Source organism: Takifugu flavidus, chromosome 5, assembly GCF_003711565.1.
Source record: "Takifugu flavidus isolate HTHZ2018 chromosome 5, ASM371156v2, whole genome shotgun sequence".
Classification (NCBI taxonomy): Eukaryota; Metazoa; Chordata; class Actinopteri; order Tetraodontiformes; family Tetraodontidae; genus Takifugu; species Takifugu flavidus.
The window spans coordinates 11,270,974-11,293,084 of record NC_079524.1 but is presented as its reverse complement, the minus strand read 5'-3'; the positions used below and the strand labels follow the sequence as shown (position 1 = coordinate 11,293,084).

The following is a 22,111-nucleotide window of genomic DNA, read 5'->3' as shown; positions in this document are numbered from 1 at the left end:
GCTTCGCTCCGCATCTCTAAGCTGGGACGTACTGCGCAGACTTCTGCCGCAGGCTTCTTGTTCTTGCCTCTATCTGGGTTTGGTAATGATTCAGTCATGCTGATTGAACTCATCCCCGGGGATGTTTGTAATGCACTCGGAAACGATAAGCCCCCGTCTGCAGGGAGGGCTTCCATTGCCAGGTTAGCTCGTCCCCCCGAGGTGATAAAGGTTCACTGCTGGGTTGTATAGACAAACTGGAGGCTAGGTATTTGCTGTTTGGCTCATGGGCAGCAGATTCATGGGTAAGGTTTGGATTTAAGTGAATTAAAACTCTGTCGCGGCCACGGTAACATCTGCTCTGAAAATCAGGCTGCAAAAATGAGAATGAAAGAAATTTTCCATTCATGTCACTGATGTAACTCAAGGCCATTTATCATTTCCTGCTTTGGAGAGGCTGCTGAATGTGTGTTGGAGGGGTGTGATTGAGCTTTAAATGTTCAATTTTCTCCGATCAGACTTCTCTGTGTTCAGCAGTTTTGTGTTTTCCTGGCTGTTGGAGTGTAAATGACCACTTTTGACCACTTCTCTCTAAAGACGCGCTGGTAAACGCCGCACTTCCTGTGCAGGGTTGATTACAGACTCAGTTAGCGGCCAGGCAGAGGCAACAAAACAGTAAAAGTACATGTTGTTTTTTAGCTCTATCCAGTTTATTTTTGAAGAGACTGGCTGATATCAGACCGGCAAAATGTCCTCCACAATAGTTTCTGAAAACGGGGTCGATAAAGATAACGCTGCACCTCTGCAGCATCTGTTCCATCATCGACCGCCACAATCTCGGCAATTAAGGTTTCAGCCCCCAAGTGGCTGCATGATCATCCACTTTTGATCCACAGTCACAGGATTTAATCGAGGACACTGAGTAGGATGATGAGTAGATGGTTTAAAATGGATCGTTTCTTTGACAACAACAGCCAAATGAATCAAGCCTTTCTAATCTGAAGTTGACTGCTGATGGGGAGGGTTTCTTGCACCTGTTTTTGATTATTATTGCATTTTAGTTCCTCGGCACCATCGATCAAATATCGCTGAAGGTTTTCTCGTTAAAACCCCCGAGTTTGAGTGATGGATGACAGTCGTCGCGCTGCTGTTCCTGCAGTAATGTGTTTATCTCAAAGCTGTGTTTAGACTGTGTGAATGGACCAGTTCAGCAGCTGTGCCGCTCCGAAGCGAAAAGAAAGCGGCTCTCGGGATGCCTCATAAACACCCTGACACAGTGCAGAGTCACACTGAGAGCAATGAAAGCGTCAGCGGTGCTGTCGGGCTGTAGTTTACAGTGGCGGAGCACCACCTCTGCCAGGGTGTGGGCGTCAACGCTCCTTTTAACACGTTAATATCGACACATTAAAGCGCCGCCCTCACGTGATTCACAGCAGCGTCACTTCAGACCCATCACGGCTCCAAAGATGTTCATTCCTCTCTGGTTTGCTTTTAAGTGTCTGTTTTTTCCCCCCGTTAGCGGATGAGGACGAGGACAAGGACGATGATTTCCGAGCGCCGCTCTACAAGAATGTGGAGGTCAAGGGCATTCAGGTCCGGATGAAGTGGTGCGCCACCTGTCACTTCTACAGGCCGCCGCGCTGCTCCCACTGCAGTGTCTGTGACAACTGCGTGGAGGTGTGTGTTGACACCGAACGGAGACGCCACAAAACTGAAACGGCCGCTTTAATAGTTGCGTTCTCCACCTTCAGGACTTTGACCACCACTGCCCCTGGGTCAACAACTGCATCGGCCGGAGGAACTACCGCTACTTCTTCCTCTTCCTGCTGTCCCTCACCATCCACATGATGGGAGTTTTCTCCTTCGGCCTCATCTTCGTCCTCCACCACCGAGAGAGACTGGGGGCGTTGCACACCACCGTCACGTATCATTTTATTGCCACAAAATGCGCTGAAATGTCTCTTCTGACATTTCAAAAGAATCAGTGGAACCTAAGTAAACCCGCACGTGTCCTTCACCATGTGTTGTTGTCAGCCTTGACCTTTTGTGTCCAGTCTGGTGGTGATGTGTATAGCAGGGTTGTTCTTCATTCCAGTCATGGGGCTAACTGGTTTCCACATGGTGCTGGTGGCGCGAGGTCGGACGACCAATGAACAGGTGAGGCTGCAGCAGGGCTGGAAATGGAAATGTACACGTACAGGAAACCGTTATTCCATCTTTTCCAAGCGCACACACACGCGAACACACACACACGAACACACAAACACACACAGATTGATTTTCTTTTGAGGCACAAACTAGTTTTAGAATGCAGTCAAGTGATTCATGCACAGAAATACATCAGCAGCGACAACTGAAGCAGCACAAAGACGTCATGAATGAATCCGCTGTATGAATGTACACGTGTCCACTTCGGCCTTGTGCTGCCCGCTCTGAAGATGACCTTGTGTTTCTCAGGTGACGGGCAAGTTTCGTGGAGGAGTAAATCCCTTCACGAAGGGTTGCTGTGGTAACGTGGAGTATGTCTTATGTAGCCCCCTGGCACCGCGGTAAGCTGGCTTGTGAATCTGTTCAGTGTTGTGTTGACTCGCATGTAATTGCATCTAAATAACTTTCCCCGGGGTACCGAATATGTCATTTATTTTACAACTCCGTCGCTACTGTACTGCATCACTCCCTGACAGGTTTTAGTAAAACAAAGCATCGCTAGCAGTTAGCAGTCATATGATAAATCACTGCTGCTGGATGGCCTCTTTAACTGAATGGGTCTGGCATGAACTGTTTCCCACACTGGTCTTTTGAACCATTTAAATAAAAACCAAGAATCATGTGCAGCATGCGATTAAATGGGTAGGTTCATCCTCGCGTCCTCTTTTCCTTCAGGTACATACTGGACCCCAAGAAAAAGCCCCGTGTTAAAATCCAACCCCCCTTTATCAGGCCTGACCTGTCGGACAGACAGATCACCATCAAAATCAGCGACAACGGCATCCACAGCACCATTATCAGGTCCAAGGTGAGCCGTGCAGTGTTACTGTGGTTCTGCTTCTATCTGCACATTTTTACTCCAAGCTGACACTAAAAGCACCAACAGTAATGCACCTACATGGTACCATGAACTCATCTGCTGTTTCCACCCGTCCTGGTAGTCTAAATGCAGCGTGGACGGCCTGGATGAGAAAGAAAGCCAGCCGCCGCTGCCGCCCAAAGCGGATCGTTACAACCAGCTGAAAAACCAGCTGGCAAACCAGCTGACTTCCAGTGAAGGTAAGAATCAAATTTCCCCTAAACCTACACACTCCACATGGCAGTGTAGGATTTGGTTTAGTGTGTCAAGTGGTCTCAGGTCAGTGTTTCACATTGGGCCGAAAAAACGGGCGTGTCCCGTTTGGTGAATCAGCTGCAGACTGGACGTAACTGGAGGAATTTCAGACCGAATCGGTGCCGCATGAGTCACCACCCTATTGGTGTTGTGTAGCAACAAACCTCAGAAGCTGAACAATAGTGATGAGTCGGAGATTGGTCTCGAATCAGCGCCGGGAAAGTGACGTTTTCCGGGTTTGAGGCAGATTCCGTGCTGGTTGTGGGTTTCCAGCCTGCAGTTGTGAGCCAAGGAAAACTGGGTTCATTATACTGTTGCTGTTGAACCTCCAGTGCAGGTTCTCCCCTGAGGATCTCCAGTGTCATGGTGCATTATGTCAGGGAGTAAACCTGCTCTCCACTTCTGTAGAGCACTATCGCCCCCTGGTGGGAAAGACTCTGTACCGCAGCGTAGTTTGTCCTGGAGGATTAGGTGACCAGTAACGTTCAAATAAACCCTGTTACAGCTGCATAAACACCTTTTTTCCTTGATCTTTCTCTGTATCACAGAAAACTCTATCTCCCGTAAGACCCACCCTTCGACACCGGCCATGTACAAATTCAGGCCGTCTTTTGGGACCATGCCCAAAGTCCACTACCACACTGCTGAAGACAAGGTGAGACAAGGTTTTCATTCAAGCACATTTTTCATGCCAATTTCATGCTTTAATTTGCGCTTTACTTTTCAGATCATCATGCAAGATGAACAGAAGACCTCGGCCATCGTGGAAGAGGGTGTCCGTGGCCACGACTACAGATCTGAACCGAACCTCGACTTGCCGGAGTACACCAACGCTCCCCTCCACCGGACTTTCCAGTCTTCGCCGCTCCAGCTGGATTCAGACCCTGGAGGCTCGCGCTCTCTCAGCCTGAAGCAGGGCCACCGCAGGCCGGAGAAGGGCCACCTGCCGGCCCTGCAGCCACCGACGGTGACCTCCACCCCGTACAAGAGTGTCTTCTCCCCCAACACGCTCTCCAATCGGAACGGCAGTCTGTCTTATGACAGCCTGCTCCACCCCAGCATTTCCTCTGCCACTGCCAGTGAGTGCATGACCCACCGGGGAATGCCCTCCACGGGCTTCCACTCGCCCTACCTGCCCACCAAAATGTGCCACATCCGGGAACCTGACATCCAGCGGCATCAGGTCGCCCCCACCTACAGCCCAGTGATGCCAGCCAGGGGAATAGGAAGGCAGTCCCCTCACCTGAGGGAGAGGGACCCATCCCCCGTGCGCTACGATAACCTGTCCCAGACCATCATGGCATCTATTCAGGAGCGGAAGGAGATGGAGGAGAGGGAGAAGCGCCACGTTCTGCACGGGCGCTCCCAGACCCATATCTATGCCCAGGACTCAGGCATGTTTGATGGGGGCTATGGGCCACCCGCCAGTGCCTGTTACCCAGATGGGTATTGTGCGCCCGGCTCTAGAGGCCCCACACCCCCAACCTGTGGCGGTTCCAGGGACAACCTGATGGGGGTCGGGCTGGTCAGCTACGGGCAGCGAACCCCTGTGTTGCGCCACGCCGGCTCCACGTTGGGCCGTGCCCCCAGGACTTCATCCACGTCCCTGCACACAGACCACAGTAGCTCCAACAGTAGCCACAGTCGGGTCGCCACCTCCGATGGGCCTTACCGCTCCCCAACGCACCAGCCACGCTCCCCTGCTTTACCCCGATCCCCCTCTTATTCCCACCAGAAACTTTCTTACATCAGTGCCCATGAGAGGACAGACAGGTATGAACCCTAACGTTGTTTCCGTGGGACTGCATGCTTCCCGACATTCCGTTCAGGACTACTGGGCTACTTGGCCTTGGCATTGACATGAATAAAGATGGGCAACATGTGACCTCATTTCCAGTAAGGATTGGGGGGAAGGGGGGTTAGCACTAGCATTAAACTGCTACCGACTTTGAAAGGCAAGGAGCATTAGTGTCTGATTCTGTTTGACTCTGTTCTTTTTTAAATACCGGTTTGCTTTATGCAGTTTGTACAATTTACCACCAGGGGGCTCCCATGATGTCCGTCTTCATTTAGTCTTTGGTTCTAACAGAGGCAAAATTAAATATTGGTGTAAAGTTTGTGCTTGTTGTATGATGTCTAACCTGAACTTCACCAATTCACTCTGTATATGTCCTTGTCTGGTAAAATAGCCATTCTAAAAAACTTCCTCAAACATGAGCTGAACAAACTTGCACGACTCTATTTCTTTCTTTTGTTTCTGCATGCTTTTTCCACATCACCTAACGTCTTCCTTTTTCCTTCCCTGCACTCACAACTGCATGAACCCGTGTCCGACCTGTACTTCTCATTGGTTTTGTTGTCTGTGTTGAGATGTTTTCTCTGTCCTCCTCTTCCCTCACAGAGAAGCCGTGAAGGTTAACGGGCAGATGGACTGCCACCCCAGCTCCCACGGTGGCAGCCTCAGTCCGAGTCGCCACGGTAACGTCAAAAAGGTGACGGGCGTAGGAGGCACCACGTACGAGATATCCGTGTGAGCAGGGACTGCTGCGTTTTACGGCATCGGCCAGGATGCTGCAGAGAGATTCGCTTCTGGCTGTTGCCTAGGATACAGCCGGTCAGAAGCGCTTCCTGTTTTGGAGTCAGAGGATGCGTCTGCTCTCATGTGGGTCCAGCTGCCCGTGTGCATCCTTTCCGGAAGCTTCGATTGATACCGTGACAGACTTTTGTGTTTGAGGAGTGTCTTGTCTTTAACGTTTTGTGATGTCAGCCGCCATCGGGTCCTCGCCGTGATTCGACGTGCGCGTTGTTCCGGTCGGCACAGGAGGAGGCGCTCAAACCCCAAAAGCTGAAGGTGACCGCTGTGAGAAAACATCCTCTCCCAGTCAGAGTTCCACATTCGTGTCCTCTCCAGGATATTTAAGGAGGTTTTGGAAAGCGATGGCGGACGGTTCTGGTAGATTAGTGCCGGATGCGTCCGCGCGTAATAGTTAAAACCATGTTTGGCGGTTGCTTTCAGAAATTCCTCCAATAAAATCCTCCCAAAATTTTCCATTTCGCTCCACAAACCTTCTCAGGAACGAACCTGATCCGCACAGACGCCAGTCCGAATACGCGTGTTCCCGCTAATGTGGCTCATCCGGGCGCCGACTGCAGGTTCGGATCACATGACACCATGAGCATCTCAGCATTTCAGTGACATCAGACGTAGGCGAACATTCTAAAAGGTCATCAGACGACTTCCAAAAGTCCAGTCGTCCACGCCCATAACTACTATAACCATAATAACCTGAACTGCTTAGTGTGTGAGCTGAATGAAAGAAGCCATTGTTTTGTCTTTACATTGTCAAAAAGTGGGTGATAACATTTTTATACAGACCGGTAAGTTTTGTTTAAGGATTAAGAATGTGATCGGGTTAAATCGGTGAGGGGACAGCGGTCACAGCTTTATAGTGCTAAAATTGGGCCCTATTCTTTCAAAATAAGAGCTCGGCAGCTGTCTGGTACAGCTTCAGTATTACGTGTTTCCCTTGTTACGTTTCTTAGTTGATATATTTTTTTGTATGCTCTAGTTTACGTGTCAGGAATGTGATTCAAATACACGAAACCATCGTTGCCTTGAGAGGAAGAGCTCAGTGAAGGGATGAAAGCTTTAGGGGGACCGTTGTGTATTAAAGTCGTGGAAGGGGCAAATAGCGAAGGTCGTGTTTTTCCTCCTAAATTCCGAAGCATCGGTGCAAAGGCCGGCGCGGCAGCCGTCTCCTTCAACGCCTGCTGCTTGTGCGGCCTCTCACCCGGCTGCCTTAACAGCTGAACAACAGGGCTGCAACACTGGATTTTCACAAACCAACGCCGAGACGGTTTAAGTTTGGGGATTTGAATCTGCCCCTTTGGGCAGCGGGAGTGACTGGGAATCAGTCTCAGCTGCTGCGGCTCCTAAACGGGCAGACGTTCCCGGGATGAACGGGCTTGTCTTCGGTCAAGGGTATTTTATAGATGTTCATTCTATTTTAAAGCACGTTAGTTTCATTACTTTCAAGCGTCTTTCCCGTCACAACTACCCACAGTGACCATCCCAAAGTCATTTTCGTAAATAGAGTTGAGGTGCGAGTCGAGTCCAGACCTTTGAAACCTGATGGGCGTCAGTGCAAGAGCCAACTGGAGCATTTTGTGAGCTCGTTAGCTTCAAGCTGCCTGAAAATACCCCAGCTAATCACAGACTTCCAGACCACGATCGATGTCATTCCTCCTAATGACTGCCATAAATCCAGCGCTCTCTCCTGGGATGGGCATGGCTGCGGGTCAGGGAACGCTCCTGACGCTCAGCCATGAGTGTGTCCCATCAGCCCAGAGCTGAGCCCAGTCTTGAAATATAGAATATTCTATAAATGTACATGAGTTACTATTTTTGTGAAGAGGAAATATTTCCCAAATGACCTGAACGTAGAGAATAAAAGTTTCCAACGCTGCGTGAGACTGTTCATTTTTCCCGGAACTCCGAGGAACCAAACTGCGACGTCGTCTTTGACAGCTTTTATTGGAAGGTGGAGGAAACATTTCGAATCTGAGTGCAAATGAAAAGCAACATTTCATCCATACATGTATTTACAGATGCACTGATGCTTCAATGCGCCCCCTGGAGGTTAAGAACTGTTAGTGGAGGAGAGGGGTGAGCACAACGTTTCTTACTATCTGGGAATGTTACAATTAAAATAGACAAATGTGTGAGGGGCTCGAGTGAAAGCAGCGCTGAACTCTGAAAAGCTGAAAATGCTCCATGCTAAGTGCACCTAATCATTGATCCCTGGCCTATCGATGGACCATCAGTATAGTATCCTAGTGCCCCTACAGTGGCTTGTCCAGCAGGACTTGTAACACGGATCAAAAGGAAAACTCAAAGGGATTCAACAGGGAGGATTTGACTTTACTTGTCATTATAACTGTGGCAACAGGTACAGTGTCCGAGGAGGCGCGTCGCGGGATTTCAGGGTTATCAAATATGCCTGGGCTGTGCTAACAAGCAGGCTGGGTTATTTTCTTCCTACAACCAAAATTTACTCAAGAATAACAAAAGAAAAAGCCCAATGTGGGAATTATCACTACCACAAGCCTCTTTTCACAGTTTGTACCGTTGACCTGCAGATGAAGGGTTTTAGAGCGTGGCGTTCCATGGCACGGGCGGGGGGAGGGCTTCTTTTTCTCATTTATCTATGTTATCGTTTTTCCCACTGTGGCGTCAAGGACTTGTGATCTTGAGGCAAAACAGATTAAAAAAAAAAAAAACTACTAATATGCAAGTGTTTAAGTTCAGTTCATTTACAGTCTATTGTAGAAAAAGAGGAAATTTTCATAAGCTGAGGATCAGCAAAGCAAGATGGTTCTCAATTCTTCTCCTCTGCCTTCACCTCCTCCTTGTTCTCATCTTTTTTTTGCTCAGTCTCCTTTTTATCCCCCTTTTCTTCTGACGCTTTGTCTTTTACCGTCAGCTCCTCCAGCTTCTCTGCGACTGTGTCCGCACTCTTGGTGTCATCTGTAGTCAAAGACAGAACGGTTCCCATTTTAAACGGCACCCTGAACTCTGAAACGGACCATTTGTTAAATCTTCGCTATTAATCTCGTCGTCAACAAGAGGAGGAGATTCCTTTAAGTTTTAAGGTGGTGTCCTTTCAATTATCACCCCCATACTGCCACCTACAGGCACGGAGTGTTAACAGAATAAATGCAGTCATCAAAAAGATGTAGAAATTAAACTGTTTCCTACAAAACTCAACACAAATCTTTTATCATTTAGGTTTTTAACACAACCACTATTATATCTAGCACTTACAATCCCTCAGAAATGTGGCAGAACATAATAATACCAGCTTATTTGCAAAGCCAGTGAGAAAAGTTACATTCTGCGTGTTCATATAGCAGGCGAAAAAAGTTCCAGGCTGGAGTGAGCAGCAAGGAACAGAGTGGGCCCGCACCAGTAAAGGCTGTGGATTGCCATTAAAGATTAGTGTAGCGATTCAGGATTTAGACAAGAACCCAGCGAGAGGTACTCTCGCGTCTAAGCTCACCCACCTTTTTTCTCTTGGATATTTTTGACTTCCTCTTTGCACTCCTCAAACTTTGCCTTAAACTTCTGAGCATCTGCAAAGACAAGAAAGGAAATCAACACCATCGAACCACTCAAGGTTTATTATTCTTGCTGCATGCTTCCTTAAATAACGGGGCGATGGGGGTGATGCACAAATACTTACTTTCTGCATTTAAAAAGCGTATTGCGAGGAATTCAGCCTTGGGGCACTCATCAGCGTAATCTGCTAGTGTGTTCCACACCCAGGCTCTGTCACTGCCAGCATTGGGTTTCAGCTCCATTGCAGGTGTAACTGAAGGTCACAAGACAGGCACCAACATTAACATATGTTCCCTTTACCCTGATGCAAGCGCCACATCTCTACATCTATCCGACAATAACTCGATCCTGGCTATTATCTAGAACACAGTCACTGTCAGGACTTTTGGGTGACAGGCAGAGGGAACAAAGATGCGGATTAACTCTTTTCCACCTCACAGCATCCATCACCTGACACTGTTTTCTCAGCCCCCACCAGTCTCTAACCTAATGGTTGATGGATATCAATTTTTAACTGTAGTAATTGAAAGACACTGGTTACTCACTGTGATGATTGGCACAGATCTTCAGGGTTTTGTCTCTCCTCATCAGGACTCGGATCGTTCCCTTCTCTTTGTGTTTTAACAACTTCACGTCCCCGGTGCCTCGCTCCTTCCACTCCGGGGGGTCGTTCTCAGACGCAAAACGATATAGCTTCGCTCGCCTGCATGTCAGGGACAGAGGAGACGGTGACGAGGTGAGCAAACAGCCCCGAGCCTGGCAGCGAATTCAAGCAACTTACATTTTAAAAAGTTCCTCCTCATCCTCTTCTAATGTTTTAACGTCCTGCTCGGGCAGAGACACGATGGGTTCGTAGTGGGGATCATGATTAGCATCCTCAGCAGTGGAGTCGTGGTCGTCCTGTTCCTGCTCCTGCGTGCATGCAAACACACCCGAAGAAAGGCCGACTATTTTAGAGAATCAGACTCAGATATGCACAATCTTTCAGAATGACTCACTGGAACACATTCATTTTACAGCCAAAGAGCAGGTCAGAGGAGCATCAATGGGGGGGGATTTAGAGGGTCATTGGTCAAGTTTGGCTTTTGTTGGGAAAACTGGGAAGGCTTTATGTAAAGTTCAGCTGCTGAGCAAAGCATCTTTAATGCCATTTTAGGCTGCATTCTCTCCGGTAGACTTTTTAAACCAAGCACACAATAGCGAGGACAAAAAAAACACAGAAATGTGGCTCAAATCAACACTACAATTTAAGGTGAGCTGCAGTTTATTGTCATCGTCTAACAAGTGCATAATTTATTGGATGTAAATCGGAGCTGTGACCAATCTTCCGTGTACATGGTGCTAACCACGGAATAAACAATTACTTTATTGGTTAGCAAACCTGGCTGTATCACAAGGCAAACATTTGCGCCAGATTTGAAAGCAAGTCATACGAGCGATGCTTGTATTCATCATTTATCAACAGTCCAGTAAATTTAATGTGAAATAAAACGACTGGAAGGGTATGACACGCACCGTTTCATTTTCTTTTCAGTTAATATTTACCTCTTCCACTTTGTTAGTAAATCGACAACTTAGGAAAATGCTCCTATATCGGGGCCCGTTAGCAGCAGGCTAGCGGAGAGATCCCTTGTTTGGTTTGAGCATCACGACGGGTCACAAATAAACAGTTGCTACTTGGGGAAGCCGGTAATCTATAGAAATGTTGAAACCAATTTGATGACTGTTTAAACTAAGAATTTAGACCCAGAGCCGAGCAGCTCAAGCTAATATTAGCAGTTAGCAAATGTAACCACCATTAGAAAAGAAAATAAAAAAATATATATATATACTTAAACTACAATTAACCAATTCATACAATCCGGTTTGCAGGTATGTCAACCTAACTGTCGGCATCACTTTTCCCTCCCTGTTGCTTTATTAGTTATTTATGTCTTGGTTTCCTTTGCCAAGCAGCTAACGGTTGACGTAAAGGGCTACTGCTAACATGCTGACTTGCTTCACACTGGAATCTCGTTGACTTGGTTAACGGTTACAAAGAATATTTAAACTGATTGAAGCTTTTGTTTCTACACAAAATGCTCGTCTCCCATGAGAATGCCCTAAACGTGCGACTGCAGCAAATAGCATTAAAAACACACATTCGCATCGCAAAGGACTTCATTGTCGGCATTTGTAGTTCGCAGTTCCATTTTCAAACTTTGAGTAATTGTGACGCATAAAATAAAATATCCGGCATACTAAATCTGATGTCGGGTGGGAAAATGCACTAGATTATCAAAAATGTATCATCTCACCTTCGGGTCTGCCATACTAAAGTAGATGCTTGTAGATTGTAGGAATAGTTTGAGAGAATCAGATCATACACCAGGGCGCCGTTACCCTCCACTTCCTGCTACAGCTTTCGCGCGCCGAATTTCCTACGTGCGCTCGCGCGACAGAAGGCTCGCTCGAGATAAGGCCGGGCCTGCGCATACAGATAGCGCACGCGCAAACTGTGCCCCCAATGCATGCCGGATACATTTTCATTTTATATGAAATGAGCTACATCTAATATTTGTATATATTTTATATCGTGCTGCAATGGCCTAACTATTAACGATTTTTTTTACACTTAAAAAGACATTTTCATTGATTTTAAGATGAAATTCTTGTTTATTCGGCATGACGTCCTACATTGTTATATCGGAAAATGATTTTTTTTTTATTTTTTTTTTTAGTTCCCCCCGATAATTCGCGATAAAATAAAGCACCTTTATGGTACTAGCACGGATCTCCATTCTCTGGACGTTCCTTAGATAGAAGACTGCCGCTTTAAGGGAAGCTCGTGGCTCCACGTGGTAAGAAACAATATGGCGGCGCCCTGCGCGCAGTAATAAGGAGTGGGATCGAAAGTAAACGGTGAGAAACAAACATTTCGTTTCATGGGAGCTTTTTGGAGCTTTTTAGACCGAATGAAGCAACAATATGACTGTTGTACTATAACATTGACGGGAAACGACCAAAATAAATCTGCTAGTCTCGTTTAAAAGCGCCCTCTCTCCATCAAATGTGGTCGTTAAACACATTTCTTTTTTTCAATCCAATCATCTAATATTTAAACAAATTCTGCTAAATCATTAATGCAGATAATCAAGCGAATGTCTTTCTACATTTGTCAGGGCAGGCAGAGCAGATGGCAGATGCAAGTGACATCCTAATGGAGGATTCAGCAGCCTCAAAGGAGGAGAAGCAGGATGACCTCCCCCAGGACTCCATCAGTGAAGACCCAAAATCCAAACCAGAAGGGCAGAGCGAGGTCACCGAGTCCAACGTGTACCGCTACATCAAAGAGGACCTCTTCACTTCAGAGATCTACAAAGTTGAAATCAGAAATCTGCCCAAGTTTGTTGGCTTTAATGATTTGAAGAAGTTCTTGGCTAAGCATGGCCTCAACCCACACAAAATCAAGCTGTTTGGCAAGCAGACCTTCGCCTTTGTCACTTTTAAGAACGAGGATGAACGCGACAAGGCTATGAAGATGGTCCATGGTATGCAATGGAAGGGTCAGGTGCTTGCCGTCAGGCTGGCCAAACCTAAAGCAGACCCCATCCTGAGGAAGAGGAAGCAGCAGGGTGAGGGCGAAGGGGCAGGACAGCCCTCAGCCAAGCGTCCAGAGGCTGGTGATAAAGAGGAGCCGCTCAGTGTCCAGATAGCCAACGTGGTGACCCCACTGTGGAACGTGCCCTACGAGGAGCAGCTGAAACGGAAGGAGGAGGAGGTGGTGGCCGTTTTGCAGAGGCTGGCCAAGTGAGTTTCATCACACGTTTACAGGTTCTACAAAACAACTCTGCTGAAAATATTGTTTATAGTGTCCAGTTATTTGACTGAATATTCTACTTTTATCAGAGAAATTGGCAACACCAACAAAGCCATGTTGCCATGGCTATTTGCGCAGAAAGGGAAATACAACAAAATGTGTTGTCCTCTAGAACCCATTCAACCATCTCCGGCACAGGTATATTTACATAAAAACACTCTTATTTCAGACACTTTTCTTCCTAAAAGTCACTGCTGTTTATGCACTCTGTATTGACCAATAATGGAAATTCTCTCTGCTTGTTTCATGACAGACAGCATACAGGAACAAGTGTGAATTTCTCATCTCCATGGGTGCAAATGGTGAAGATAAGACCATCGGCTTCCGCCTGGGAAAATACAAAGGTGGATCCTGCGCTGTTGTCGGGCCCGATGACACGTGCCACGTCTCACTGGAGGCCAAAAGGGTGGTGTGCGAGTTTCAGAAGTTCATCAGGTATTATATGACTGTCCAAAAACAGAACTACTGTCAATAGTTGGGTAACTTTTAAGCTGATGACTACTGATGTGAAAATGGCACTGGTAAATCAAAGCCTCTCCTTCACCCACACAACTAAAACAGGGTTTTTGACTATTTTATGACTGATTTACCGCTTCATTGTTCCCCTTGCAGAACAACACCCTACTCTGTGTACAGTCCTGAAACTTATGAAGGACACTGGAAGCAGCTGACTGTGCGAACAACAAGGACTAAAGAAGCCATGGCTATAGTGTTCTTCCACCCACAGGTGAGGGAAGGTTTGAAATGACTCTGTGGTCATCAAGTCATGTATTCTCTGAATTTGTCTTTTTATTCTGTCTTAGAAACTTGATGAAGAGGAAGTGAAGGCATTGAAGGACTCCACAAGGAAGCACTTTACAGAAGGAGAAGGGAGAGACAGTGGAGTGACGTCGCTGTACTTTGTCAGAGAGGGTCAACGGTAAGAACAGATGACCAGAGCGGTCATTACAAAAATATAAATGCAGCACTGATTGGGTGTTTCTGACCCTCTAGGACGTCTCCTAACATCGAGGACCTGCCCTGCGAGCTGGTGGCCGGAGAAGGCTGCATTCACGAAGAGCTCCTGGGCCTCAAGTTCAGAATATCCCCTCATTCTTTCTTCCAGGTACCACAAAGCACCAGTCACTTTGGTCTCAGTAATTTCACCCAGTCTCCCAGCTACTTGGCCTTGACACAAACTGTGAAAACAGGTGAACACAGGAGCTGCTGAGGTGCTGTACTCTGCTGTGGGGGAGTGGGCTCAGCTGGACCAGGACAGCACCGTCCTGGATGTGTGCTGTGGCACAGGCACCATCGGGATATCTCTGGCAAAGGTGACGGGACTTCTCTGGATCATCATTTTGTACTGCTCTTATTGGCCATTTTTACTGAGAAACTTTTATTGATTACTTTTTGTCTTTTTAGAGAGTGAAGAGGGTGATTGGAATCGAGCTGTGCCAGGAGGCAGTGGAGGACGCCAAAGTCAACGCAAAACTTAACGGTAAGTGGGTAGAAAATATGAAAATGCTACGTTCTTATAAAGATGATAATTCAGCATGTGTTGGTGTTGAAGGCCTGACCAATGTTGAGTTTCACTGTGGAAAAGCCGAAGACATATTCCCAAACATCCTCAGTTCCATTGTGTCGTCTAACGTCACCGCCATCGTGGATCCGCCGAGAGCAGGCTTACGTGAGTGAAACACCGCCAAAACGGAGACTTGTTTCGCTCTGAAATGACATTAAGTTAATTGCAGATTCCAAGGTCATCCTTGCAATCAGGAGGGCTGAGCATCTGAAGAGACTGGTGTATGTGGCCTGCAACGCCAAGGCAGCCATGAACAACTTTATCGAGTGAGTCCCAAACAGCTTGTTATAGATGCTGTTTAAGAGATTAGGTCTCCTAAAGTGTATACATTCATCTCCAGTCTATGCAGAGCACCATCCAACAGAGTCCGCGGCACTCCTTTCCGTCCGGTGCGAGCCATGGCCGTGGATCTGTTTCCTCAGACCATGCACATGGAGATGCTGCTCCTCCTGGAGAGAGTGGACTACAACTCCCAGGAGCAGCAGCCCAGCAGCACTCATGAAGAGATCTTGGCAACACAGCCTGCACAGTAATGGGTAGCAATATTCCTCCGCACCAGACGTGCACGTGTGTGTCTCATCTACCCGTTCAATCCCACAGGGTCTTTTGTTTCAGTTTGTTTCATTTTAAAATATTCACAAGGATGTGACTTAATACAAAGTCACCAAGAACTGATTTTCCTGAAATGTCGTCATGCGCAGCGTTGCTCCGTAGAATAAATCATCTGTCATTTCAATGTGTTTGTTGCTATTTCATCATCCCACGCCCGAAAGAAGGCCATGCCAGAGTCAGTCAACATTTTATTTTGCATAACAAATATTGAAGATGTGGAGTTCAGCTTGCAAATACACTTTCTAAGCAGCAATGTCAAACAACCCATAAGTACATTTCATTAACACAAAAGCATTTGTTTTTCCATCTTAAACATGTGGCAAAGGTGACAAACGCACATAATTAAAAGCACATTCTTTCAAGCAATTTACAGAGTCTGTGACACATCCTTGACGGACCCAATATTTCACAAAGCTCAGCAGTTTTTGTTTTTTTTTTTTAAATTCCAGCACAAAGTGAGTCCATGTTTAAATGACACATCTGCAGCAACATTATTCTAGAAAATGCATAAGGTTGTATCTAAGCTTTGGTATACGGAGCCGTCAACTTGTGGACTAAATGACTGGGTCATACTTTGCATGTCAGTGTAGCAACTACAATTTGGATGGCTGCCTTTAGAAATATTCTACTTTATGGCAAACAAACACACACAAAAAGCACAATCTGTTAAGACGAGGCTTAAATCTGCACATGCTGTGTTTTCTTCGTATCTCGTACTCCGTTTAAAATACTGACTAAATGCTTTATCAAGTAAAGAAAAGTTGGTCTTTCTGCCTCTGCTCAAAGGGCATCTTTAGGTCCAATGTATGTACTCTGAGCCCTTGGTCTTTTTTTGTAACTAAGGCAACATGTAGCCAACAAGATCTGTTAAGGGCACCAAAATTGAGAAGCTACTTGAATGTACCAGTAGTTGTGTCGTGTGCATGGTGTTAGTACTTCAATAAAACAGCCGCAACCATCTAAGAGCATAAAGAAACAATCATTTACCTTTGAAACATACAATAGTGCTCTGTGCTCAGGTTTACTGCAGGCCATCAGTGTCTTGAATTCCCAAAGCAAACAACATAAAGGCAAAGAGTCCCTCCAAACAATCCTAAAGTGTGCTCCTGAACCCAGATGAGCAGTCAACAGGACACAGGTGCATAACGATAGGTACGATAGTGATCACTTCACAACGCCTGTTTTCATCATGCAAAGACCAGGACAGCTGCTCTGCTCCAAGCAAATTAACATTCATCACCCGAAAAATAACAGGAACCAATAAACAAGTAACTGGCTGCCAATTAAATACACCAACACTAGCAGTCCCTTTCAAATACTGAAAAGCACAAAACCAAACCAATAGATGCTGAAAAATGACACTTCAAAACAAAACAAAGGTTGTGCAGTGTTTTTCTTGTGGCTAAAGAAGCATGCATTGTGTTGACGTGGTTCAACTCATGAAATCGGGCCGACTCGTCTGCCTGCAGCCTCCAGGGGTTGCCATAGTGAGGATGTATCTGGGGAGGTAGATGGCATTTGCTCTACTGCCCGTTAGTGTGGTTATGGTCTGCTCTGACATCTACCACGGAAGCGGAACTGGTCTGCCTGCCTGGTTCAGGTCGATATCATATTGCCGTTAGATGTAGTAAGTTTGGGACGTCCCGACAGTGACTGGGCTTCAGTGCTGTGGCGCTTCAGTGATTCAGACACTTAAACATCGACCGTGCACAGTGGTTCACTTCCTGGCTGGGCCGACTCCATTATGGTCATCTTGGGTTTCTTCCTCGTTTCCTCCTGGTTTCAAATAAAAAGAATGCAAAAATAAATATAAATATATATAAATTGTCTCTTTGTCTAAAGCATTTTGTGGGTACAACGCTCACCCTCTGGCTTGCTAATTTCTTCATTTCTTCTTGCAGTTTGTTCAAGATATGAAGGTTTGGCTTGTTCTTTTTGGCATACTGCTGGAGCTCGATCACACTCTTGTCAGAGTTCTCCTGCAAAAGATGGACAGCAACTCAATATTTAAATGTTTTGTTTGTTTGTTTTTAATTTAGGGAAAAACAAATAAAAATCAAAACCAGTCCAGTAAGTCTACTGTCAAGGTTACAGTGAACAGACAATGGTGGAAATTGAGCATTTGAAGCTTCTCACCTTCTTGACCATTTTGTTGTTCTCTCTTCCATACATACGGAGCAGAGAGCCCCAGTTCTTGACGTGAGGATGAAGCATCTGCAGTATCTTCTGAGATGCGAGTTGCTTGCCAACCCTCTTGTTCTTGCCTAGCGTCAGACAAACAACCCGTCAGGCCCAGCAACAGCCTCAGTACCTGCAGACGGTCACGGTCTACTTACACCAACCGCGTACAGTGTGCTTCCCACATGTCATCACGTACTCGCTCTTCTGATTTTTGCCGGGGATCACCTCAAATTTAATGCTGGTGTCTCCCATTCCGTGGTTTCTAGAAGAGATATCAAATGAGCATAAACACATGGACCACAGATCAACACAGATGAGAAAAATAACACGCCAGATGATACATGACAATGCTGAGAACCTCCTACCTTTTAAGGCACTCATGAAGAATCTGATATGGCGAAAGTAGTCCTGCTTTGTTGGTCAGCTCATACACTCTTGAGTCTTCTATACTGATATGATTAAAATACTGAAAAGGAGGATATGTGATATGGATTTTTGTGTTCTTCTAAATTGCATAGACAATATTTACATTTTTAAGTAGAAAGATGTGGTTGTTGTGGCCAATGATACTAATGTGTTTATTTCTAATAGAAGCCATCGACCCTGTCTGAACAAAAAGACACGAAACAAAAAGAGCTGCACGTCACACCAATCAAAAGGTGTACCTCCAGTTCATCACCCTCGACAGGCTTCTCCTCCGCTGTCTGCTTCACAAAGTCAGGGATGAGGATTTCCAGTGTGGCTCGAGCTGAATTTTAAGTGGAAAAATTACAACTGAGGGTGTGACCACAGATGATGGACAGCCATAAACAAACTCAACCGGGAGTGAAAAACTTTACCAGCTTTATTCTTGGCAAGTTTTTTACTGCTTGCAGTTCCTGTGCCATAAGTAACTCCATCAATAATGACTGATGCTCCAAAGGGTTCACTTGGGTTCTCTGGACACAGATGATACAGGATTTATTATCTTATTTTAAAAAACAATGACAGTATTCATTAATAGCAAAACAGAATCCAAGTCCATTAAAAACTTACCACATTCAAAAAAGTTGTAAACAGGTCGGACCTTCAGGACACGCTGCATGTATTCATGCAAAATACAAACTTCAGACTTTCCATTAGGGTTGATGACAAATTCTGTTAAAAAGAAACATCGAAATCTTCAGCAAATGGCCTCGCTTATCGTGGTGGAGCTACATCACTGTGTCACTGTTGCTACGGTGACCTTGTTAACCTTAATCCAGAGACCTGCTCAGTTCTTACCTTTCTTGGTGGGAGCATCTTGGACCGACAGTGTAATAAGTTTCTGGTTGGCGGGCAGGATCGGTCTTTCCGATTCTGCCTGCTTCCTCTTCATGTCCCTGTTGAACTGCCTCCTCTCGGCCCACGTGCGAAACTTCTTCACAGTGACTTGTTCAAAGTCGAAGCATTTTTCGAGGTATGAGCGAAAGTCTTCAAGCTCTGTGAGAAGCATTTATTAGGTTAGTTTAGGAACGCAGCAGCTCCTCAATGATGAGCCCTCGCTCACAGTCTTTACCTATGGACTCATCCTTGCACACCTCCACCTTGGCCTTGACCTGCCCCAAGGCTCCCTGGGCGGTATCGCAAGGCTGGGACCCTTTACCCTGCAGGCTGTTATTAGCGGCGCTCTCTCCATTGGGACCATCATCAGTCGGGCCAGAGGGCGAGACCCCTTCCCCAGTGGTAGCACCTAACCTGCTTGCTTCCATATCGCCATTGGTCTGCTCATCAGACTTGTCCTGAACCTCCTCTGTATTAAGTGCCACCTCCCCATTCAGTTCCCTTTCCTCGTGATCCTTCATTTTCTTGTAGTGCAGGCAAGGGATGCTGCTGGTGGGGGGGTCGTGTTTCTGCAGCAAAGACAAAGGACCAGCACTTAAACAGGATTTTTGTCTTACATTCAACAAACAGTTATTTATATTTAAAAGCACAACCTCTTTAAACTCAAACCTGGTAACAAGAGCAAAAAAAGCTGCAGTAGATATTTGCATTACCCTAATACTGCCGGTCCCAAGGAAGTAGGGCCGTGACCACGTAACCACCCTGGTCTCTCTGTGCAGGTAAACTGGAATGCCGGAATTATGGAATGTCATGATCCAACCATCAGGTAGAGGCTCAGTGGGAGGACGTCCCCGACCTAGCACCACGGAAGATTTATAAGTCTAAAACTACTCACTTCAAACATGCACACGTTTTAATTTGAGGCATATGCACCCCACACTGAACAAACGCTCCGTCACTCACTCTTGAGGACAGTCTTGATTTTGGTCATCATAGGCTGAATGCCTTCTTCACCGTCCGACTGGTGGTCACTTTCCCCGCCTGATTTGTCCTCTGTGGTGCGCATCTTTTTGGGTACCGGCATGCCTTCTTCAAGCAGAGCATCAACATCATTGTCAAACTCCTCCTGGAAGAGTCAACGGCCAGGAGAGGAAGTTGGGTCAACGGTCAAATGAAGACCCTTCGTTTTTTTAGAAATGTATGAATTGCACAAGATCTTATGATATGGGGTGGAAAAAAGTAACAGATTCAAAAAAATAAATCGTAACAAAGATAAAGTCAATCAATAAACTGTTACTCGTTATTTTCCTGAAAGTCCATGACCATTTTTATCAACACAAAAATATATTAATGTCAAGATTAGAATTGTTTTTTAATTATCAGGTAATGTAAGACCAAATGGACTTTTTAATGAACAAACAGGTTTTATATTTGCCACTCGCTGAATCGCTACAGTAGCTTTAATGAAATCCTGAGGGGATGGGTTTAATGAACTGCCAATAAAAGGAGAACTTCCATTCATTAAAGTAGCACCAATAATAGACGTACCTCGTAGGAGTAAACCACAGCTTCATCATCTGGATGCTCCTGCTGCACTATGCTCTCAGATTTAAAACCACCGTGTTCCCCATCTTCGTGATCCAGGAAGTCACAGAAGTCCTCCAACTCATCCAAGACAGCAAATTCTACCTTGTTTTCTTGGTCACCTTCAGCCTCCTCTGACGATCTGGTTGCTATGTTTCCCTCTCCGGAGCTACCCTCAGCTAATTCCTGCTCAGTCCAGGCATGCAACCCACCATTCAGGCTGTCTAAAGTGTCTTCCCTTCCTCCCTGCTGCCCTTCACCTGTGTACAAAACCTTCCTGTCTTTGCTACTGGTGTTGCTTTCAGTGAAGCTCACACGGATTTTGACATCTCTTAGCAGCTTGAGATCTGGCAAGAACTTTGTTACCGGGGGAGCATGGCGGGCCGTTCTGGGGCACGATGGATTTGGACTGGCCTCGTTTGAGAGGTCGCTACAAAAAGTTAGTGAGCCCAGGCTGAGTGGGTGCTGTGGAGGGGGTTCCCCGTCCCCTGGGGTGTATGTGTATCCATCACCACCAGAGCTAACGTCCATTACCTCTGCGTCACTGGACGTTTGCAGGGGAGGTGGTGGAGGTGCTCTGTCATCACTGGGATCAAAATTATTAGGAGGCTCCAAAGGGAGAGGGGGTAGGACGTCATCTATCTCCATATTAACTAATTGTAAACCAATTCTACAGACTTATATAACTTATTGATGATTAAAAACTGTCCTATGTAGACGCTATCTTTGCTCTAAACCCAGAATGCATGCAGAAGCACATCCCTGTTTAGACCACGTACCAGAGGCGAAAACGCTAAGCTGACTACATTGTTCTTTTCATTAATGTAGACAGCTTTTAGAATCACTGTCTCAATTATTGGAAATCACAATGCATTCAGCTACATACGGGACAGGCGCTGATCATCTTCCTTTCATATCTTTTGGAAGCTAGGAAAAAGGCAGCAGCGAGAAAAGACATTAGGCAGTGCAACACCATGACACATCTATATAGATCTATTCAGGAAGAAGCCGCGAAATGTAACGGCTTCCCCATTGCTACCACATTAAAAGCAGTTAGAATTAAAACTTAAAAGCTCTATGCATCTCATCGAAAGAGAAAATTGAGGGGGAAAAGAACTCTGGCACATCTGTTCGGCTACATAGCAGGCCCTGGCACATAAATGCTAACTTGCTAGCACTAACATCCGTTTGCATAGCCTCGTCTTCCCAAATAAGCCTGAAAATGTTTTTGCTATTTAAATACTCACAGAGATATATTACACAGTAGCCTCGTTGTGGCACCAAACGGCGAAATCTAAATTACTTTAATACTGGACATGCCACCGTACGGGCTGAACTGTCTCCGCCATCTTGAGGAAAACCACAGCGGGAAGAAAAGCGAACTCCCGCCTCCGAGTACCGGCTTCAGATGACTGACAGCTCACTGGGCCAATCACGTACTTGGACTTTTAACCCATTAACTTGAACGTCGGAACACCTGCAGAATGAGCTGGCGTGCACATATTAAATTGTGGACGTGACAGTATCAGAAATATTACGTGTTTGACTACTACAAATCGCAGCGTTTTCGGTTTTCCCTTGTCAAAGCAC

The 22,111-nt window shown here is 46.1% G+C and overlaps 4 protein-coding genes and 1 non-coding gene across 6 annotated transcripts in view; 2 read left to right on the top strand and 3 right to left on the bottom strand.

The window, feature by feature from the left end:
• The window catches only part of zdhhc8b (zinc finger DHHC-type palmitoyltransferase 8b), a 31,380-nt gene extending 23,613 nt beyond the window's left edge, over positions 1-7,767 (top strand). Inside the window, exons 3-11 of the mRNA XM_057033684.1 lie at positions 1,499-1,656; positions 1,731-1,903; positions 2,034-2,136; positions 2,437-2,528; positions 2,863-2,995; positions 3,129-3,246; positions 3,850-3,956; positions 4,029-5,074; positions 5,703-7,767. Of these exons, the coding sequence (XP_056889664.1) occupies positions 1,499-1,656; positions 1,731-1,903; positions 2,034-2,136; positions 2,437-2,528; positions 2,863-2,995; positions 3,129-3,246; positions 3,850-3,956; positions 4,029-5,074; positions 5,703-5,835 (2,063 nt within the window). The 3' untranslated portion in view covers positions 5,836-7,767. The remainder of the gene's footprint in view (positions 1-1,498; positions 1,657-1,730; positions 1,904-2,033; positions 2,137-2,436; positions 2,529-2,862; positions 2,996-3,128; positions 3,247-3,849; positions 3,957-4,028; positions 5,075-5,702) is intronic.
• Positions 7,768-7,816: 49 nt separating this feature from the next.
• ranbp1 (RAN binding protein 1) lies at positions 7,817-11,884 on the bottom strand. Its single transcript, XM_057033693.1, has 6 exons — positions 11,717-11,884; positions 10,201-10,331; positions 9,965-10,122; positions 9,544-9,672; positions 9,365-9,433; positions 7,817-8,828 (listed from the first exon to the last, which is right to left on the bottom strand). The coding sequence occupies exons 1-6, from the start codon at positions 11,729-11,731 to the stop codon at positions 8,680-8,682; spliced, it is 651 nt and encodes a 216-aa protein (XP_056889673.1). The 5' UTR covers positions 11,732-11,884; the 3' UTR covers positions 7,817-8,679.
• LOC130526614 (small nucleolar RNA SNORA77) lies at positions 9,134-9,265 on the bottom strand. Its single transcript, XR_008950821.1, has one exon. It is a non-coding gene; the product is annotated as a small nucleolar RNA SNORA77 (small nucleolar RNA).
• Positions 11,885-12,127: 243 nt separating the features above from the next.
• Positions 12,128-15,578, top strand: trmt2a (tRNA methyltransferase 2 homolog A). Of its 2 annotated transcripts, none has more exons than XM_057033685.1 (12): positions 12,128-12,320; positions 12,581-13,208; positions 13,308-13,416; positions 13,532-13,713; positions 13,891-14,005; positions 14,082-14,197; positions 14,272-14,383; positions 14,469-14,591; positions 14,683-14,758; positions 14,831-14,947; positions 15,012-15,108; positions 15,183-15,578. In XM_057033685.1, exons 2-12 carry the CDS (start codon positions 12,595-12,597, stop codon positions 15,373-15,375), a joined length of 1,854 nt encoding a protein of 617 aa, XP_056889665.1. In that variant the 5' UTR covers positions 12,128-12,320; positions 12,581-12,594; the 3' UTR covers positions 15,376-15,578. The 2 variants fall into 2 exon arrangements, with proteins under 2 accessions (XP_056889665.1, XP_056889666.1); XM_057033686.1 differs by having other exon boundaries at positions 12,129-12,320; positions 12,586-13,208.
• A 51-nt stretch (positions 15,579-15,629) lies between these two features.
• dgcr8 (DGCR8 microprocessor complex subunit) lies at positions 15,630-21,941 on the bottom strand. Its single transcript, XM_057033683.1, has 14 exons — positions 21,769-21,941; positions 20,486-21,448; positions 19,901-20,063; positions 19,651-19,793; positions 19,173-19,506; positions 18,899-19,096; positions 18,671-18,772; positions 18,475-18,573; positions 18,301-18,383; positions 18,001-18,101; positions 17,791-17,897; positions 17,591-17,718; positions 17,320-17,433; positions 15,630-17,230 (listed from the first exon to the last, which is right to left on the bottom strand). The coding sequence occupies exons 2-14, from the start codon at positions 21,167-21,169 to the stop codon at positions 17,147-17,149; spliced, it is 2,340 nt and encodes a 779-aa protein (XP_056889663.1). The 5' UTR covers positions 21,170-21,448; positions 21,769-21,941; the 3' UTR covers positions 15,630-17,146.
• Between the last annotated feature and the right edge of the window lie 170 nt (positions 21,942-22,111).

What these genes read in the sequence shown, in the direction of transcription:
- trmt2a (XM_057033685.1), top strand. Translation starts at nt 12,595, where the DNA reads ATGGCAGATGCAAGTGACATCCTAATGGAGGATTCAGCAGCCTCAAAG. An exon ending in GTTTTGCAGAGGCTGGCCAA is followed by an intron (nt 13,209 to 13,307) that starts GTGAGTTTCATC and finishes TACTTTTATCAG; the next exon opens with AGAAATTGGCAACACCAACA. An exon ending in TCGGGATATCTCTGGCAAAG is followed by an intron (nt 14,592 to 14,682) that starts GTGACGGGACTT and finishes TTGTCTTTTTAG; the next exon opens with AGAGTGAAGAGGGTGATTGG.
- ranbp1 (XM_057033693.1), bottom strand. An exon ending in GATCTGTGCCAATCATCACA is followed by an intron (nt 9,673 to 9,964) that starts GTGAGTAACCAG and finishes TGTGACCTTCAG; the next exon opens with TTACACCTGCAATGGAGCTG. An exon ending in AAATATCCAAGAGAAAAAAG is followed by an intron (nt 8,829 to 9,364) that starts GTGGGTGAGCTT and finishes CTTTGACTACAG; the next exon opens with ATGACACCAAGAGTGCGGAC.
- dgcr8 (XM_057033683.1), bottom strand. Translation starts at nt 21,169, where the DNA reads ATGGAGATAGATGACGTCCTACCCCCTCTCCCTTTGGAGCCTCCTAAT. An exon ending in TCGAGGGTGATGAACTGGAG is followed by an intron (nt 18,102 to 18,300) that starts GTACACCTTTTG and finishes CCTCCTTTTCAG; the next exon opens with TATTTTAATCATATCAGTAT. An exon ending in GCACACTGTACGCGGTTGGT is followed by an intron (nt 17,719 to 17,790) that starts GTAAGTAGACCG and finishes GTCTGACGCTAG; the next exon opens with GCAAGAACAAGAGGGTTGGC.